The 19,450-nt window shown below is 35.2% G+C and overlaps 2 protein-coding genes and 2 non-coding genes across 5 annotated transcripts; 2 read left to right on the top strand and 2 right to left on the bottom strand.

The window, feature by feature from the left end:
* The first annotated feature begins 1,720 nt into the window (after nucleotides 1-1,720).
* Nucleotides 1,721-5,919, top strand: LOC110792548 (uncharacterized). 2 transcript variants are annotated; one of them, XM_021997367.2, is made up of 3 exons: nucleotides 1,721-2,784; nucleotides 2,878-3,073; nucleotides 5,533-5,919. In XM_021997367.2, the coding sequence occupies exons 1-2, from the start codon at nucleotides 1,822-1,824 to the stop codon at nucleotides 2,956-2,958; spliced, it is 1,044 nt and encodes a 347-aa protein (XP_021853059.1). In that variant the 5' UTR covers nucleotides 1,721-1,821; the 3' UTR covers nucleotides 2,959-3,073; nucleotides 5,533-5,919. The 2 variants fall into 2 exon arrangements, 1 of the variants encoding a protein (XP_021853059.1); XR_002534453.2 differs by lacking the exons at nucleotides 1,721-2,784; nucleotides 2,878-3,073 and adding an exon at nucleotides 3,080-5,280.
* Nucleotides 5,920-7,415: 1,496 nt separating this feature from the next.
* On the bottom strand, nucleotides 7,416-7,488 carry TRNAR-UCU (transfer RNA arginine (anticodon UCU)). Its single transcript has one exon. It is a non-coding gene; the product is annotated as a tRNA-Arg (tRNA).
* Nucleotides 7,489-10,053: 2,565 nt separating this feature from the next.
* Nucleotides 10,054-16,994, top strand: LOC110776318 (wall-associated receptor kinase 1). The gene is made up of 4 exons (XM_056828041.1): nucleotides 10,054-11,357; nucleotides 13,974-14,144; nucleotides 14,969-15,450; nucleotides 15,944-16,994. Exons 1-4 carry the CDS (start codon nucleotides 10,370-10,372, stop codon nucleotides 16,676-16,678), a joined length of 2,376 nt encoding a protein of 791 aa, XP_056684019.1. The 5' UTR covers nucleotides 10,054-10,369; the 3' UTR covers nucleotides 16,679-16,994.
* Nucleotides 16,995-19,001: 2,007 nt separating this feature from the next.
* TRNAR-UCU (transfer RNA arginine (anticodon UCU)) lies at nucleotides 19,002-19,074 on the bottom strand. Its single transcript has one exon. It is a non-coding gene; the product is annotated as a tRNA-Arg (tRNA).
* Between the last annotated feature and the right edge of the window lie 376 nt (nucleotides 19,075-19,450).

The raw sequence follows: 19,450 nt of genomic DNA on the forward strand, positions 1-19,450 counted from the left end.
AGATCAAGCAGAAAGTAGTCTAGGGCAAGCCAAAGGGCAACGTAATGAAGAGCAAGAAGCCATGGAACATTGACAGGCACAAAGCTTAACTAAACAATGCAAAATCGTAACTAAATATAGCAATGCATTAGCTGAAGAAAGATAATGTATAATTTGCAGTCACAATCTATACCAATTATCAAGAGAACAAACATATTGAACAATTGAAAAAACAAACATACTGAAAGTTCCAGTTGAGAAACAAACCAAGTACTGAAGAAAAAAATCCGGCGATAACTTCTTTAGGCGCGCAACGCAAATGCCACACTCAAATCATCCAAAGTAATTGTCATGCCCATACCCAACATAGTTATAGTCAAGCCCCATATAGACATCTGTGGACTGACCCAACTGAAAGCACTCGACTTCATAAGCTCCATTAAGCATCCTAGAGCAACCCATACCGAAAATACCGTCGACAGCGTGTCGCTGACAGCTTCAACGAACGCCCTGACCTTTGATTTTCTCCCTGCACTCAAATTGCTCGACGAATTGCTACTGAAAAGCCGAGTGCAAATATTCACAATTATTTAAAAAAAGGAATTTTTGTCAGAAAGGACCTTTTAAAATCAAAAAATTGTGACAAAGGACCTTTTAAAAAAAAAGTTGTGAGGTAGGACCTAAATCAGAATTTTTGTTGTGAATAGGGACCAAGACCCCTTTTCCGGTAGTCAAACCACATTCTCCGGCGTTGACTAGCGCGTGCGTCGCACGTGCGCCCATAAAAACGACTTATTAATTATTTCCCCCCTAATTACCTATACAAAACCTTAAAAAAAACTCTCTTCTCTCTCCTCGTTGCTTCTTCTTCCTCGACATTACCTGCACTTTGCTTCTGGAAAAAGAAAATTCGGTACTTCCTAAACAAAATTCAAAAAACTCCATTCCCATACTTCAACTCCCATACTCAACTAAAAAATCCGACCACCTTGCACTAATGCCTAAAGCCATCTGCAACCCTGCTAGACCGTGTAACTCAAACAAACGCAACCACCAGCACCACCGGCCTGAAGAGGATTAACACTCGAGTTGCCGTCGTTGCCGCCTCCGAAGGGCCCAACAACCCTCTAGTATGGTCTAAAACCAACCAATTACGGTCTGAAAATAAATTTAGCTTATGAACCCTAATTTTGAAAGTTACGAAATTGGAGAAATTGGACCAAAACAATTAGGGATTTTACTCTTACCCGGTACGAATTGCAACGAAAATCAAGGGGAAGCAATGAATTTTATTTTCCATAAGCAATATGCAATGGATTGATGAAGAAGATGAAGAAGCTATGAGAAGGTAATGTGGAGGAACAGAGCAACAAAGGAGAGAGAAAAGGGGATTTTTAATTTTAGATTTTCGGTAGGCATGCAAGGGGGAATTGGAGGGGAAAATTTTAGATTTTTAATTTTTAAAAAATCGTTTTTATGGGGCACGTGCGTGGCACGTGCTGGTCAACGCCGGAGAATATGGTTTGACTACCGGAAAATGGTTCTTGGTCCCTATTCACAACAAAAATTCTGATTTAGGTCCTACCTCACAACTTTTTTTTTAAAAGGTCCTTTGTCACAATTTTTTGATTATAAAAGGTCATTTCTGACAAAAATTCCTTAAAAAAAATGTGAATTTCCTTGAAAGAATTAAATTTTCCTTTTATTTATCACTACCCAACTAACTAGGCTGTTTCCGGTAACTGCAAAACAAGGGTCAGATAGTGTTTCATTTGAGCTGCTTGTGCGCGTTGTCGATCAAGAGGGGCACAAAACAGAGAGAGCCAGAGAACCTCAAAATCCATGAAAACAGTCCTCCCAAGCTTTTCTCTCTCTCCTCAAATCCCTCCAATCACCCCTTACCCACTTCAATTCTCCCACCACTCTCTCTCCTCCATTCCCAAAAATCTAAACTTTCTCTCTCCTAAACCCCTCTTTTCCCGCCCAATTACAATCACAAAACCCTTATCCTCAAAATCCGACAAAACCCACCATTCATCTCCTCCTTCAAACACTCAAGAAGATGGAATCCCCATTGATCATGTCAAAACTCTCGTCAAATTCAAGTCTCGTTATAATTACATCAGGGTTCTAGAAGTTTCCAGAAGGGCCGACCACCCTTTTAGGGGCTCAAGACTCCTCCTTCTAGATGGTCCTGGAAACATCCATAGCATCAGTTTCCTGTTTAGAACACTAACAGATACTTACTTTGATGTTTTTGGGACATTACCCCCAATCATACCACCTGGCCCAATTGGGGTTCTTGGTTTTGGGGCAGGTTCAGCTGCAAAAATCTTATTGGAGTTGTACCCGCAAGTTGTAGTTCATGGTTGGGAGATTGATCCTGCTGTAATTGATGTTGGGAGGGAGTATTTCGGGCTTTCAAAGCTCGAAAAACAATACCCAGAAAGGCTTTTTATCTACAATGGTGATGCATTGAAGGCTAGTGTAAGAGATAGGTTTTCTGGGATATTGGTTGATTTGTTTAGTGAAGGGAGTTTGATACCTGAGCTTCAGGACCCTTTGACATGGAAAAGGTTGAAGAATAGCTTGAGGAAAGGTGGAAGGATTATGGTTAATGTGGGAGGAAGTTGTGTTGAGGCCGAGGATTCGAGGAGAGACGGGAAATTGATTATGAAGGAGTCTTTGAAGGCAATGTATGAGGTTTTCCCTAATCAATTGTATGTGTTGAACCTTGGGAATAAGAAAGATGATAGTTCACTTGCACTTACAGGTGGTTTTCCAGATTTGATTGCTTGGAAGAAGGTGATGCCTAAGTCTTTGAGGGGTTATGTTGATATGTGGACTCCTGTTGGTGGATAGTTTTTTGTATGATATGATTCAATCTTTTTGATTTAGGAAGGAATCACTTGGAACAGTTCAGTATTAGTGTCAATTTTTCGCGGTCATGGATATGTTAATACAACCCTTGGCAAATGAAGTTGGTAGGAAATTGGGAGTTCAAGAACACTGCTTTTGGATGATGCAATTGCACCTTCAACTGTTGTTAGGTCTAATACTGAATGAAGGCTGAAAATGCTCAATCTCTGGTTAGGTATATCTCTTTTGCGTTACATTAGCAATTTAGCATTATCAAGTATGCCTGTTTTTTCTTCTTCTTATGTTCTTATTTGTCACAACATATATTGTCTTAATTAGGTATATTGATATCTGGCTAGTCAAGTAGTAATTAGTTTTACGTTCGGTCATGGGTCTGGTAATGATTTGAAGTGCCCAAGATGTTGTTTGGTTGACATGAAAAACTATGGGAAGTAATAAGTATAACTATTAGGAAGTGGAATGTTGTGATGTTGTTTGGTTTGCAATAACATGGGAAGTCACATTTTGTAGCTAGCTCAAAATGCTAACTCAGGTAAAATGCTATAATCTATTGGTGCTTGGTTGGAGCATGGAGACATGAGTGCATGTGCATCTCAAGATGTAGAATTATTGAATATTAATGAAAAATGCTAAGCTGCATTAGAATACACTGTATATTTCCAATTTTCCATTGCGGTGTCATCTTTTGTTAAGTTGGGAACTTAAATTTGTAGTCAAATTGAATCTGTCAAATTGAATACACTGATTTGAAATGCTAAATTGAATCTGTCTATTGGGAGCATTCTGGATTTGAATTGCAGAATGTTGTTTTGATCCTCTTTGGTTTAAGTACATTGAATAGTAAACTGTTTTGTCTCAAAAATTTAATTTTCGCTAAAGTACTAGAAATTCAACCATTTCTTGAGCCAGAAGTACTTTTATCGAATAACGTAGAAGCTGCTATGTACTTAAGCTTGAACAGCTGCATTAGCATTACACATTACCTTAATTTTTTATTTGAGCTTGAGTGGCTTGTTAACTATGCTCCTTGCTTTCCTTCTTGATCTATGACCTACCTAAACTCTCTCATTTCTTTATACTTGGATGGTTCCTGTCCTCTCACTACTATGACTTTCCGATTGTCTTGTTCTGTCTTTTTTTTATAAGAAGATGAACACATTAGAGAGTGGTATGATCGTTTGATAGATTGAAATAGTTTAGAGAGCCATTTTCCTTCTCATTTCTAGGTAATGTAGCTAAGTAAGTTGGTTAGGTTTTCCTCCATAAAGATTTTGGTGATAATATAGTTGCTAATTCTATATTTTGGTAATTTTTTTGCAATAGAATGTGTTAAAAGATTTTGTCAGTTATGAAACCTGAAAATTTGTAAGTACGGAGTAGTTCAGTAGTATGACTGTATGAGTACCGAGTACCGAGTACCGACTAGGTTGTGTCGGGCCAGGCAAGGCCAAGCCAGCCCATTGTCAAATAAATTGGGCTGTACCCGTTTATAGTGGCTAACATTTAACACTCAAACTCGCTAAATTTCACTGGGTTGATTGGCTTGGCAGCCTGACAGGTTTTCACGAGTCCGTGACATTTCAGAACTTATAACTACTACTCCGTACAATTCTATACTAAGAAAAGTTAAGGATTTTTTTCGTCATTTAACACTTTAAAAAAACCAAAAGGTAATTCAAATACGGAGAGAAGAACCTCGTATACCAGTTATACAGGGCATAGCGGTTAAACCACAGCTAGCCACGGGTATTTTGTGTATGTAAATCTGTAGTCCACACGTGTCGATTTTAGCTGCTAGAACGCTTGTCATTTGCGATGCTGTATGGACTGAAATCTTTTGGGGATGGAGAGCCAGTAGGCATACAAATTGACAAGCGCAAATCAATGTTCTACCGTTAGAGGAACCTTCAACTTAGCTTGAAACGATTAATTGAACTATTAGACCCCATTCACCGAGTCAAGTAAGGTGGCTAAGTAAGGTGGTTAGGTTTTCCTTCATTTGATCCACAGATCCTTGATTTTCCTTACAAGTTTACCTATAAACTCGTTAGTCGTTGTCATTACCGTCAACCTACCTAATGGCCATTAAAGAAACATTTGATTGTCAATTTTTTTTTCTTTGATGTGGATAGATTGATTAATTATTCATTTTTCTCATTGGCATAATCCACTTTCTATGAAATAAAAAGTCAAATTCAAAACAACACCTAATGCATTATAATCAGAACCAAATAAAAAATACTTCTCATTCTATAAGAGCAATCTGCTCTTCATCATCCCATAGCAGAACTGGTTACTGGTAGAGTAGCTTTGGTCTCCCCTGGCTTTTGAAGATGCAGAAATTACAAGCGAAGCCGGCGGCATCAGCTTTAGCAATGTTCTTCCTTCTGGCCACCTTTGCACCGGATTTTTCAGTAGCCGGTAACCTTACAATTTTTTCTAATAGTTTTCCTTGTTTACTCGCTATAGAATGATAAAGTCTTGTTCTCTTCACATTAGCTGGTTTGATTTTTCTAGTCTGGTCTGCTCTGAATGTTTTATGTGACTGTTTTTAGCCTTCTCTGATCTGGTCTGGTCTGATCTGTTATGATTTTTCTAATATCATCTAATAACTAATAAAAATAAGGCGAAGAGAACAAAGTCTAAGTTGATGTTTGTTTCTCTCCTAAATAGTTAGCTCTCATGAAGCTTTGTGGCTCTTGAAACCCTACAAGGAAGGTGGTTCTACAAGGAAGATGATTGTTCTTGCAGGTGGCAGGGCACAGAGAAGTCTTAGAACAAAAACACCAAGCTATCTACCATCACCGGAACCGGGTAAACGGATGAATCCCCTACCTCCTTCAATCTCTGAGAAGCTGTTGTGATTAAAAGAGGATTTAGCTCAAACCTCTCCTTTTAAAAAAGCTCCTCACACCATTTTTTTTTATTAGAAGATTGTTAATGTAAAATTGTATAATACTCATTTACTATATTATTACCCTTTTTCCCTCAAACATTTACATTTTTCAAGTCAGTTTCAACTCTCGGCCTTTCTCTTCTTTAATCATTATTTTTCTTTCACTCTTCTATTTTTTACACAATTTTCTTATTTCATCTACTTTTCTTGTACCTATTCACCATTATATATAAATAGTATAAAGGAAAATAATAGTCCAAAAATACTACTCCATCCGTCCCAAAATTATAGTCCTGTTTTTCAAATTTATTGGTATTTTATTCTACTTTTCTACGTACTATATTTCATTTTTCTTAAAATCCGTGATTTTGGTCTAACGGGACTATAAATATGGGACGGAGGGTGTATTAAATTTTCTCCAAATATATAATACTTCTGATAGGGATGTCAATAAGTCGACACGTCCGTGAACAGCTCGTGAACAGCTCGTGAACAAGCTCGATCAAAGCTCTGTCAAAGATTGTTCATTTAAATAAATGAGTCCGCATGAAATTTTGAAGCTCGTTTAATAAATGATACTAGCTCGAACAACTTGGTGTTCAACTCGTTTAGGCTCGCGAACAACTCGTTCATGTTCGTTTATAAGCTCGTTCGTGTTCGTTTATAAGCTAGTTTAAAAGCTCACTCAAGCTCATTTACATTAAATCTTTAAAAGAAATACTAATTTTTTAGTTATAATAAATATCATAAAATACTACCAAACTATATATTAATGATATTATATATATATATATATATATATATATATATATATATATATATATATATATATATATATATATATATATATATATATATATATATATTGTGCTTAAATTAAGGTTATGAAATCAAATATACTACCAAAACTATTTAGTTTTACTATTTTTATTTCTCCCATAATCCCAAATTATATTCTTCAACCAAAGATTAAAGTCTTAAAGGTCAAAATCCTAAAAAGTATTTGGGATTGTTATTTTGTATAATTTTTTAAATATTACGTTTATTATATGATCGTTTAAATTCAATATTGATCGCTTATCAAGGCTCGTTTGTTAAAATCCCCTTTATATTAATATAGCTTGGCTCGGCTCGAGCTTGAAGTTAAACAAGCTACTCCGTGAGCTAAGCTCGAACAATGAAAAACTAAAACGAGTCAAGCTCGACAGAGGAAATGAAAGCTCGATTAACCTCGGCTCGAGCTCGAAAATTTCTTATCAAGCCTATCCAAACAAAAAAGTAGGTATTATTTGGAAAAAATACATACCTTTTATAAGGTACTCCGTACTATTTTAGGAATTTAATGACAAGGCAAAATAAGGCATTTTTATTTTTGCAATAAGTACAATTTTGCCATATAAAAAAACAAAAAACATACAATTTTGCCATATAAAAAAACAGTTTAGGAATTTAATGACAAGGCAAATTACTTTTTATTTTTGCAATAAGTACAATTTTGCCATATAAAAAAACAAAAAACATACAATTTTGCCATATAAAAAAACAGTTTAGGAATTTAATGACAAGGCAAATTAAGGCATTTTTATTTTTGCAATAAGTACAATTTAGCCATATAAAAAAACAGAAAACATACAATTTTGCCATATAAAAAAACAAAAAACACGCTCGGTGGGACTCGAACCCACAATCCTTTGATTAGAAGTCAAATGCCTTATCCATTAGGCCACGAGCGCTCAATGCTGTAATTTCTAACTTTTTAATTTTTATAATTTTGAACTTTCTTGACTAAAAAAAGAACATTTACTAGAGTACTCCATATTGTTAATTTTTTATGATACTCTTGTTATAAAAACTACCCGCAGTTGCAGTTGGGATAGAACCGGTTAATTAATAAGTTGCCTAATGAGTATTACGAATAAGTATATTGGCCTAGACCTTTATTCATATATATTGAACCAACTAATTAACATAGAGAAATATAGCTCACGATATTTGAAGAAAGTTTAACCTGTCTTGCGATATTGATTAAGATTAAGCTCTAATTTACAGGTTTAAATCCATTTTCACCCTAGCTAGTAGTATTTTATATTGTCGTACATTTTAAAGATCTTGTGCCTCATTCGCATCAAAAAAAAATTATTTGGAGAAAATTTGTGATTTTACTTCCCTTATTTACTTGTAATTCTACATCACTAACACATGCATACACGATTACACGTCCACCTGGTTTACTCGTTTAATAATTCAATTATTCAAAGACTTGCAAGAATAAGTCAAGGTCGACGGTCGACGGTCGACGACTTTTCAATGATGGAACCTTGTCTTTTTCTTTCTTTTTATGCAATTATTGTACAAGAGTGAACGACAACTAATCAATGACACTGGGGCACTATCACTATTGGATGCCATGCCTCACACTTACTGTTATAACGGATGTAAAAAAAGATTAAATTAACGTAATTAAATAACGCAGAGATTTAACGTGGTTTACTAACAATGTGTTAGCTACGTCCACAGGTAGAGGGGAGGAAAGTTTTATTGATCTTGAGGAATACTGATTACAGAATACAGCTAGGTTATGACCTAAATTGTTTATATAGTACTCTCTAGACAGATGCGGAAAAGCCCAGAAAATAGGCCCAAAACAGATAACCCGTGTCCAAAATAACAAATACCCTCGTGCTGGGGCGTTGCAGTAAGAGGCTTGACCGATTCAAGGCATTATCTAACACTTACAACTAAGATTGGTTAAAAGACCGGATATGTTTGTGTTCGGACTGTTAATAATCGAATATAACGATTCTAAATCCAAACTTAACCAATTGATTTAAACAGGCTGAAAAACTCAACTCGTTTATTAAAATGGTTACACATTTCATCTGTTTAACCCATTTATACGTAATTTTTGTGACTACTAAAATTTAATTGGTTGAAACTAAATATTTTTCAACAATCTTATTAATGTCAGATTATTTAATGACGGATCGACGGGCAAAAATTTGAAATTTCATCCCTTTTGTTAAAATATTCTATGACAAGTCATTTGGACCCGTCATAATGTCATTGCTCCGCAAATGGCCTTACTTGGCCAAAAAATTGCATAACCTTAGTTAAATTTTCATTATTTCGTATTAAAAATATTTAATGTAGTTAACTTTCATTATCTTTTCTTTTTAATAGTGACCCAATTTAGTACTAAGTTCCACAAAATAATCTACGGAGTACTAACAATCCTCTTTCAATTACCTTCCAAAGTCTAAATTTTCGAAACACATAATACATGTCGTTTATCGTTAGGTTGACAGGTTTTCCTTAACCACATTTAATTTTGGGGAATCGAGGTAGAAGCTGAGTGTGTGACTGCATCTTTTTGGTGGAAACTGGAAAGTCGTCGACAAGTCAACTATCATCATATCTATCACATAATATCTATTAAAGCAATTATTTTTTTGGATTTTTTTTCCAACTCTTATACACTATTTTTTTAAAAAAAATTGGGTGCGAATGAGCCACAAGAGTAATATAAATTACAAATCGGCACGGGGAGATTCGGATCTGAGACTTATTGTACACATGCCTTCAGTATTAACCACTAGGCTAAGACATCATTGATTTTCTAATTAATTAGTTGTAACTAAATACTCCTAAGAGCATCTCCAATGGTTGTAGCTAGGGACTAGCTTGAAATTTATAAAAGTTTCAAGCTAATAGCTAGACCATTGGAGTGAAACTAATAAATTAGCTTGACCAAGCAAATTAGCTTAAACAAGCTAATTTGCTTGACAACTAGCTCTCAAAATTGTCAAATAATTAATTGACAAGTGGACAAGTGGGACAAATTTAAATAACAAGCTAGTTGCTAGCCATTGGAACACAAATTAGCTAAACAATTAAATAACTTGAAATCTTATGTGGCATAACAAGCTAATTATCAAATTAGCTTACCATTGTAGATGCTCTAAGTAGAAGTATCTTTTAACAATATACTTAATGATAGACTATTAATGACGGGCACAAATCTTGTCCCTTTTGTTAAAACTTCTATGATAAGGTATTTGGACCCTTCATAATGTCATTGCTTCGCCAGTGGCCTACTTGGCTAAAAAATTGCATAGTTTAGTTAAATTTTCATTAATTTGTATTTAAGATATTTAATGTAGTTAATTTCATTAACTTTTTAATAATAATAATAGTGACCCAATTTAGTTCAATTTCTGGATCCGCCACTGATAATAATGTCTACAAAATCTGCTAACAACCCTATTTCGATTGCCTTTTGCGACCTGGGTAGTTACTCTTTCAAAGTATGAATTTTTGTAACACAAAATACTTGTCCTTTATTATTAGGTTGACAGGTTTTTCTTAACCACATTTCAATTTTGTGTAATTGAGGAGGACTACATCTTTTTGGTGGAAACTGGAAAGTCGTCGTCAAGTCAACTATCACCATATTTATTTCAAAAAACTTTATATCCAGCTGAAGCTATAATCCAGTTCTTTATATATGCAACATAATTCTTCCATTTCTACTACTCCACATACAATTCTTTTTTCTTAAGTGTAGAAAACCATCACATACTTAATTCTCTACTAAAACCCTTTCAAGTTTCAACCATGGGTTATTTAAGTTATGTTCTTGTACTAACAGTTTCCGTGTGTTGGGTGTTGACACCACTCATGTTGGGAGACGAAGTGTCATCACCCCAAGTAATAGCCCCACATTGTTCACCTAAGTGTGGAAATATCACCATTCCTTACCCGTTTGGTATTGAAGATGGTTGTTACTTTGATGAACACAGTAACAAAACTACTCAACAACTGTTCAAAATCAATTGTACTAGTGATTCTAGTACTCCAACACCAATACCAATACCAATACCAATTCTTGGTGAAAATATTCAAGTAGTCAACATTTCAATACAAGGGGGTGAACTCCGCATTTACACAAACACAATTTCTTACCGGTGTCATAGTTACAATAACCAAAGTAATAACCAAAGTCGTAGGTCGGGCTTCGTTCAAGGCCCGAAATGGAGTAGTGTCAACCTAGCAAGATTTACCCTATCTAGCACAAAAAACGTCTTAGTTGCAATAGGTTGCGACACCTATGCCTGGTTTAAAGGGGTACGAAATAGCACGAGCTATTCCACAGGATGCATGGCTCAATGCGTCCAAACAACTGATGCAATGGATGATGAGTGTTCTGGGATTGGTTGCTGTCAAGCTTCCATTCCTAGTGGAACTATCAATGTCAATGTTTCTACTCACACTTTTAATAATCAAACATTCGTTTATGATTTCAACCCATGTAGTGCTGCGTTTGTTGTGGCGAAAGATGCTTTTAAATTCTATCGAGATAGTTTAAGAAATGAGTTAAACTATTACAGGGAGTTGAAGCTTCCATCGGTACTCAGTTGGACTATTGGACAACAGAATTGTTCATTGGCGAAAGCGAATGGTGAAGGTGAAGGTGAAGGTGAAGGTGAAAGCTACTTGTGTAAAGAAAACTCAGAATGTTATGATCCGGTGAATGAATTAGGATATCGTTGTAAGTGCAAGGATGGTTACTCTGGTAACCCTTACCTTCCTCAAGGCTGCAAAGGTAATATTTCCTCTGTCCCTTAATACTCGCACTGTTTTGCACTATTCACATAATTCACTTTTAGAATATGTATTTAAAGATATTGGGGGGTCAAAGTTGTACATTGTCAAGTGTGTTCGGTCAAAACGGTGCGAGTATTAAGGAACGGAGGAAGTACTCTGAATCTTTAATTAATTATCTTTTAATAAAAATTAAAAAATTTAGTTCTAGATCCGTATGTAGAATTATATCTTGTGGACTTTAAACTACCTAGACGTGTTCAATGAGCTGTTAGATACTCCCTCCGTCTCTTAATACTCGCATCGATTTAACCGGTGCGGAATTTAAGACACTTGGATTGACTTATTAATTTAATAGTGTTAGTTGATAGTGGAGTATTTTTTTTAATATAGTTAGTGGGAAATGAGTAAGGGATGGGGAGTGGTGAGTGGGGTATGTGAATTTTTAAATGATTTTTTGTAGGGAATAGTGGTGTAGGTGGGTTAGTGGTAAGTGTGAGAAATAATATAATATTGGTAAGAATTTCCATTTATAGAAACAATGCAAGTATTAAGGGACGGCCCGAAAAGAAAAGCGGTGCGAGTATTAAGGGACGGAGGGAGTAATAGTCTTCACTTTGTATTTGTATGTGTATGAGTATATGTGATGGGTGTAGTTGATGGGCCAAGTGGAGTATTGAGTTTGATGTGCTAGTATTTTGTGCCATTAATATGGCTAATTAACTTTAATATTTTGTTATTAATTAATTATTTATTTTAATAGGATCATACCAATGTACGTTGTCCAAACTCTTGGATATGTAAACCACTATGTTTTCCTTAGGTGTATTATATAAATTATTAAAAAACAAACCGATAGATGGATAGATCTGGTGATATATATATTAATCTATCCGAATTCGATCTACCATTACATAAGAATATTGGCGTATGTAACCCAGTCCAGTCCATTTAATTTTGGTTGGTCCAACCCATTAAGATTGTTAATATAGCCCGATCCGATCCATTTAACCTCGGCCCAGCCCGGTCCTAACCCGGCCCGATGAACTGGTCTAGTCCCTACTATTGAAGTATTGATGTAGTAGCTATGGTCTATGGAGATACTAACCATAGTAAAGCAAAGAGTTGATCTTATCATAGGTAAAAAGACGTCTCAAGTTGATAAAGCTTGGTTTGCATCCATAGAAAAAAAAATACTAAAAAGTTAGGTACTTGTGTTTTATTGTACGACTTCGGCCCCTGTTTTGCTGTAACTCTGTAAGCATTGAAGTTGGGGGTCCTTCTTAAAAGGTTTGTCCCCACTCTTAAATTCTTAATTGGTTGTATCACGTACGAATGTATGATTGATGTTGCCAATAATTTTACTTATTTACCCAAAAAAATAAAACATGTATTATGTATCTCTATTATGTAAAGAGGGATGGTTATTTTCGTAACAACACTTTTGGTATTCCCAAGAAAAAGACTAAACTACACCAATTTTATCTTACTCCCTCCGTCCCAAAATTAAGTGCCTGTTTTCCATTTTGGGTGTCCTAAAATGTTGTGCCTGTTTTCCATTTTGGGTGTCCCAAAATGTGGTCCAATATTTAATATTTGTACCTAGAAAATAGTGTGATCCTATCATTAATGTTTCTATCATGAAAATGTGGTCCTATAATATAATATTTTTTGTCTTTTTGTTTAAAAAATAAAATAAATTGTACTTAAAGTACAATAACATTAATAGTTCATCATGTTATTTTTCAAGTTTCTTAATCCCCGTGAAAAAGGTCAAACAAGCACTATATTGTGGGACAGAGGGAGTACAATTTAATTGAATTCTAAATTTGATAATTTAGTGACTTCAGTAACAAATTAGGAAACCCATATGGGTCATAATGGTGGAAGATAAATATATGTCGGTTAAGATAAGTCATACACAATCAAATCATGGTCAATAATAATTGTAATTTCATTGATTGACAAAGCCAAAGAAAATTGATTTGTCTTATTAGCTTCTGTATATATTGTGTGATCTTTATTCTTATCCTTATTTGTATAGATTGTAATCAAGTAGTAGCAATTATGCTCATGTATCAATATATATTTAAATGCTCTCCTTTCAATGAAATACTTAAGCTTCTCTAAATGGTAGCAAGAGCTATTGATCTCTATTTTTTCCTCTTCTTCTATCTCTTGTCATCATGAATCAATCTGTTGATCGAGCATATTTAAATGATACTTCATATATGTTAACTTTGTTTGAGTCAAGTGATCAAATTGATTAAAGCTTCTCTATTTTATATTATATGTTTAAGATTTTGATTTCTTGTCATGTAAAGGTATGAGTTACACAGTTACACTATTTAGATTGCAAGATTGATGTATTGTATGCTCCCACTGTTTTAAAATATGAACTTTGCGTATAATTTTTTAGTGTCTAATATTCGTTTCGGTTAATTATAATAACACAATTTTAAATTTTTATATATTTCGCATACATCGCATGCTTATAAGACTAGTAAAATACACGTTAAAAGCCCAAACTATCTTATTTTCATTTATTTACCGAAATTATTACTCGTACATAGCATGTTGCATGCTAATTGTGATTTCTGGATAATAATATCAATAGATGTTGACGAGTGCATGGGGGCACATGATTGTGACAAGCCAACATATTGTATCAACATTGATGGAGGTCATTATTGTAAATGTCCGAAAGGCTATCACGGGAAAGGCACCAAAACTGACCCTTGCATTTCCAGTAGAAAGGCTTGGCTAACACCAGTCTTGGCCAGTGCAGGTAACTACATATTCAAAATGCACATATTTTATTTCTCATAGTAATATTACTATTTTACTATCTCCGTTTTAAAAATATATTTACTCCTACTATTTGCACGGATTCCGGTACAATGTTTGATCTTTAATATATCCAATTCTGTATGGTAAAAATTACAAAAAAGTTGATATTTATAAAATACCTTTTGAGACGAATCTAACAAGATATCTCGTGATAATTTTTGATAGATATAATAGTGATAATTTATTGTCAAAGTTTTGATTGTTTAACACAATTTTCAAAGCGTAAAGAACTTAATGAAATGGAGGTAGTACTTGAAAGTATTTTACACTCTATTTTATTCCGTTTTTACTCTCATTTGACCCACCGTAACTTAATTACTCACTCACAATACTTTAATATTAATTTTCATCCACTCACAGTTTGGACAATTTATAGTCACTCATGTTCTATTTGTTACCCCACCATCACATGTTCACCACAATTCAACGTAAAGATCATTTAGGAACGGATGTGGTATTATACAGAGTACTTGTTAGAAATAATGCCCTGTTCTTTTTTACTACGAAGTACTCTGTACTTGTTTTTAGAGTTTCAACTCAGTTTGATTTATTTCAGTTCATTTAAAAAAAATTAGGTCTAATAAGTAATAAGTAAGATTAATTCAATTTCACACCATGACTAAGTTAAGTTAAATTCAGTATAGTTCTGTTCAAATCCTGTAATTTCAATTCAATTCTAACACTATAAATAAAGTAAAACGTTGTAATTTCTAAACAAAGTAACTTGCTAACCATTTTTATGGCTTAATTCTCATCGTGTAGGTGTTGGTGGCATAATCGTTGTTATCTTTTTGGTTTCCTTTTGGTTTTATTTGCAACATGGGAATATGAAGCTTCAAAAGATGAGGGAAACATTCTTTCTTCAAAATGGTGGTCATTTGTTACAACAAAAGCTTTCACGACGTGACGTGTCAGTAGGCTATACAGTTCAAATGTTTGCAATTGAAGAACTTAAGAAGGCAACTAATAACTATAGCGAGAATAGCATAATTGGTCGAGGTGGTTTTGGGATGGTTTACAAAGGAATATTACCAAACAACCAAGTAGTTGCAATCAAAAGGTCCCTCAAAGTAAACTCGACCCAAGTTGAGCAATTTGTCAATGAAGTAATTGCATTGTCTCAGATAAACAATAAGAATGTGGTGAAGCTCTTAGGTTGTTGTTTGGAGATGGAGGTGCCTTTGCTCGTTTATGAGTACATAAGGAATGGTACATTGTATGACCATTTGCACGATCAACAAAAGGTATGTTCAGGGGTGAGGAAAAAGTCAGGGTACTCTAAATCGGAATCGGAACCTGTTAGGAATACAGTTCCCGAATTGGAACATGTTGTGCACGTTCCGGTTCCGATTAACAAATTAATTTGGGAACCCGTTGCAACATGTTTCGGTTTCGATTCTCAATTTTGACACTATTCTAACATGGAGTACCCAAAATAAGGAATCAGACCCTATAAAAATGCTTCATATGCCCAAAATATAAAACAATTCATGCTAATTTTTGGAAAATATGAATATAGAATTACAGATTAAGCCCAAACTATAAAACAATCAAAGCCCAAACTATAGAGTAGTTAGTTTTTCAATAAATATCAATAATTTATTTAAATTTTTAAAATGGCAGGGTACCTTGAATCGGAACCTGTTACAGGTTCCGATTTAGCTTTTCATTTTCAGGAATAGGTTCTGCTTCCCATTCCTGGAATTTTAACAGGGTATTTGTTGTGCTCACCACTAGGTACGTCTTCTAACATGGGATGTTCGTTTGAGGATAGCAGCTGAAGTTGCCGAGGTCTTATCATATTTGCACACTACAATTACAATACCGATAATTCACAGGGATATAAAATCAATGAACATACTTTTGGATGAGAATTACATCGCAAAAGTTTCTGATTTCGGTGCTTCAAAGCTAGTACCAGAAAATGAAGATCAGTTAACAACAATGGTTCAAGGAACATGTGGTTATCTTGATCCTGAATACATGCAAACTGGTGAACTAACTGAAAAAAGCGATGTTTATAGCTTTGGTGTTGTTCTTGTTGAGCTACTAACTGGACAGAAGGCAATTTCTTTTGATAAGGCAGAGGAAGAAAGATGTCTTGTCATTTACTTTCTTCGGAAGTTAAAGGAAGATTGCTTGTTTACGATTCTTGATGAGAATGTACTGAGTGAAGGAGATATCGAATTGCAAATTAAGGAAGTTGCAAATGTTGCACGAAAGTGCTTAAAAGTGAAAGGTGAAGATCGTCCTACTATGAAACAAGTTGCAAGAGAATTGGATGATATTACTGGACTTTGTTCACATCCATTGTCGAAGAAAAGAGTTGTTCTTGAAGATCAAGAAGAGAGTGAATATTTGCTTGGTGAGACTTTGGGTGACAACAATAGCTACAGCAACAGTGTTGCTGGTGGCTCTTCGAGTAGCCAGAGTAGAGTTGTCCAGTTGGTGCCTTTAAGTGATGGGAGATAATTAATCATATTGATCTATCATTATGTGCTTCGTCTATGTTTAAGCTATGATTACATTATTCATTATTAATGATTGTTCTGGTTCTGTATATTTTCTTTTTGGTGCAAATGAGCTATAATGACGGGGATGAGAAATTGAGAATCGATCCCAAGATCACCCGAAACCGGGAGAGAAGCTCTAACCAATTGAGTTATCTCTCATTCTCTTTGGTTCTGTATATATGATCGATGTAATTATTGTGGTTTTTTAGATAACTATATTAGACCCCGTGTACGCATGAATATTTTAAATTTATTATTTGACCATTTTTATAAAAGGTTTGAGTAACAAATTATTTTTTTCAAAAAAATAAAGTAGTACCGAATATAAAAGATCTTGGCAGATTTGCAGAAGATAAATAAAGTTAGGATATATTTCACAAATATTAATTTTAGAGAAATAAAATAACAGTGAAAACTAATACTAAAAATAAAATAGATAGGGACTGATACAATTTTAATCAAATATACTGAATCTTTTCCATAAAAAAATATAGAATAAGTAAATGAATAAAAAGAGCAAAGTGTTTAGGCGGGAAAAAATTTCACCAGGAATTGACAGGTGTCATTCCTGATGCCTGTTTTAGTATATAGCAAAGCAATAGATTGGATGCAAGCTTGATTTCAGTCAAAGTCGAATCTATTTTACAAAGGTAACACACTTATGTGCAGCTTCAACATCTGATTGAGCGGTGGATGCCAAGTTGTCAACTAGCTTGGTTGGTAAAGTTTTGAGGGATGGTAGTGTGGTATTCAAGACCTGGGATCGAATATTGTCTATATCATTTGTCGTCTTGCCTTTTGTGGCTCTCTCTACACCGAAAAAAAAATGTTTGAGCGGACTAAAACCAGTTGGCTACAATGGTGCTAGGAACCGGGGATGTTTGGATCGTATATACGGAGTATATGTGAATTAACTGAAATGAGTGAGGATATCTTCAATTACATAATAAAAATTGTAACATTAGATATTGGGGGTTTTTAAACGACGTCCTAATCCGCTAAAACCGCCCTCATTTTAATGATAAAAATACAATACTACCCCTCCCTCCCCTTCCCCTCTCACCTCAGCAGCTCAGCTCTTCCACCCTTACTCCGTCAATCACCACCTTTGCAACACCGCACCACACCTCAATCATCACCACTGCTGGGCCCCTGGTCCCGCGCCGCCGTCAGAGGCTCCGCCCCTGCTCCAGCGGCCTGCCGTAGCGCCGCTGCTCCACCCACTCAAACAACGAGCCGCTGCCGCTGATGCTCCACCCACCGGACGTCGCTGTCGCTGCTGCTCAACCAACCAAACGTCGTTGTGGTTCCCTCCCCTTCCCCGCTGCTGCTCCCTCCCCTGCCCCCGCTGCTGCTCCCTCCCCTTCCCCCGCTGCTGCTCCCTCCCCTTCGTCGAAGAGATCGAAAATGGTGCTGCCGTCCAACCCCCGCCTGCGTCGCGGCTGCGAGTGGTAAGTATTTAATTTTTTTTTTTAATTCCATGTGCCGCCCAAAAATGGCGAGAAGGGCCATGGTTGTGTCGCCCTTGAAAAGTGGTGGCGACCATGGTTTAACCGCAGATCTTGGGCGGATAAACCATGGCCGCCACCGCTTTTCAAGGGCGGCACAACCATGGCCCTTCTCTCCATTTCTGGGCGGCATTCTCTATTTTTTTAATTTTTTTTAAAATTTTTTATTACTATTTGCATTTATAAAAAAAAAAATTAGCAGCTAATTTTATTTCGTAAAACATCTAAATATTTTAACAGATTTTTAAATTTTTCATTATTTTTAAAGAATTCAAAATTAAATAAAATGGAATTTATATAAATTTTACGATTTTTTTTTTTTTTTTAATATGAACCCAACGGTGGTGCGTGGTGGTGTGTGGTGGTGCTGATGGTGTGTGGTGGTAACTGGTAAGTAACAGGTGGTGTTCGTGAGATGGTGAAAGAGGTGGTGGTGATCGTGAAATGGTGAAGGAGGTGAAGGAGATTTTATAAGGGCACAAATGTCCTTTCATGTAAAATACGTGGGCGTTTTTAGCGGATGAGGACGTCGAATAGCGATACACTAGATATTTTGAAACTAAACAATACAATTAAAATACAAAATTTGTCTTTACTGGTTAGTGATAAATACAAAATAAAAAATATACACTATTCCATACCCAAATAGATTGTGAGAGGTCCTAAACAAATTTTTTTTCCCAAAAACAATATCTTAAACGCAAAAACACTAAAAGACAGAAAATGATGGCATGTGTAAAAAACTTCAAAAATAGGGGAAAAAGTACAAAAAAGCACGCTCGGTGGGACTCGAACCCACAATCCTTTGATTAGAAGTCAAATGCCTTATCCATTAGGCCACGAGCGCTTGATGTTAACATTTCATCTTTAATTTTACTTATCCAAATATCTTGACTGAATAAAGTAGAATCTACACTACTCCGTATATTTAATCATTGCAGTTGGGGACTTGGGGTTGATCCAGTTAATTAGTTGCTTAGATTTCATCCATATTATATTGAACCAACTAATTAAAATAGAAAAAATAGAACCCAGAAATTCGGGTGATTCTATATCCCTTATTGACTTGATGAAGAAGAAGAAAATTTGTGGACGTACATTTGTTCTTTGAAAAAAATATTGTAGATTTTCATATTATCATTTAAAAAAAAAATACTTTATTTGATTTACGATAGATACATCGCTTTTACACTATAACACACTATATTTGACGATATTTTACT

This window comes from Spinacia oleracea, chromosome 5 (genome assembly GCF_020520425.1).
Source record: "Spinacia oleracea cultivar Varoflay chromosome 5, BTI_SOV_V1, whole genome shotgun sequence".
Lineage (NCBI taxonomy): Eukaryota > Viridiplantae > Streptophyta > Magnoliopsida > Caryophyllales > Amaranthaceae > Spinacia > Spinacia oleracea.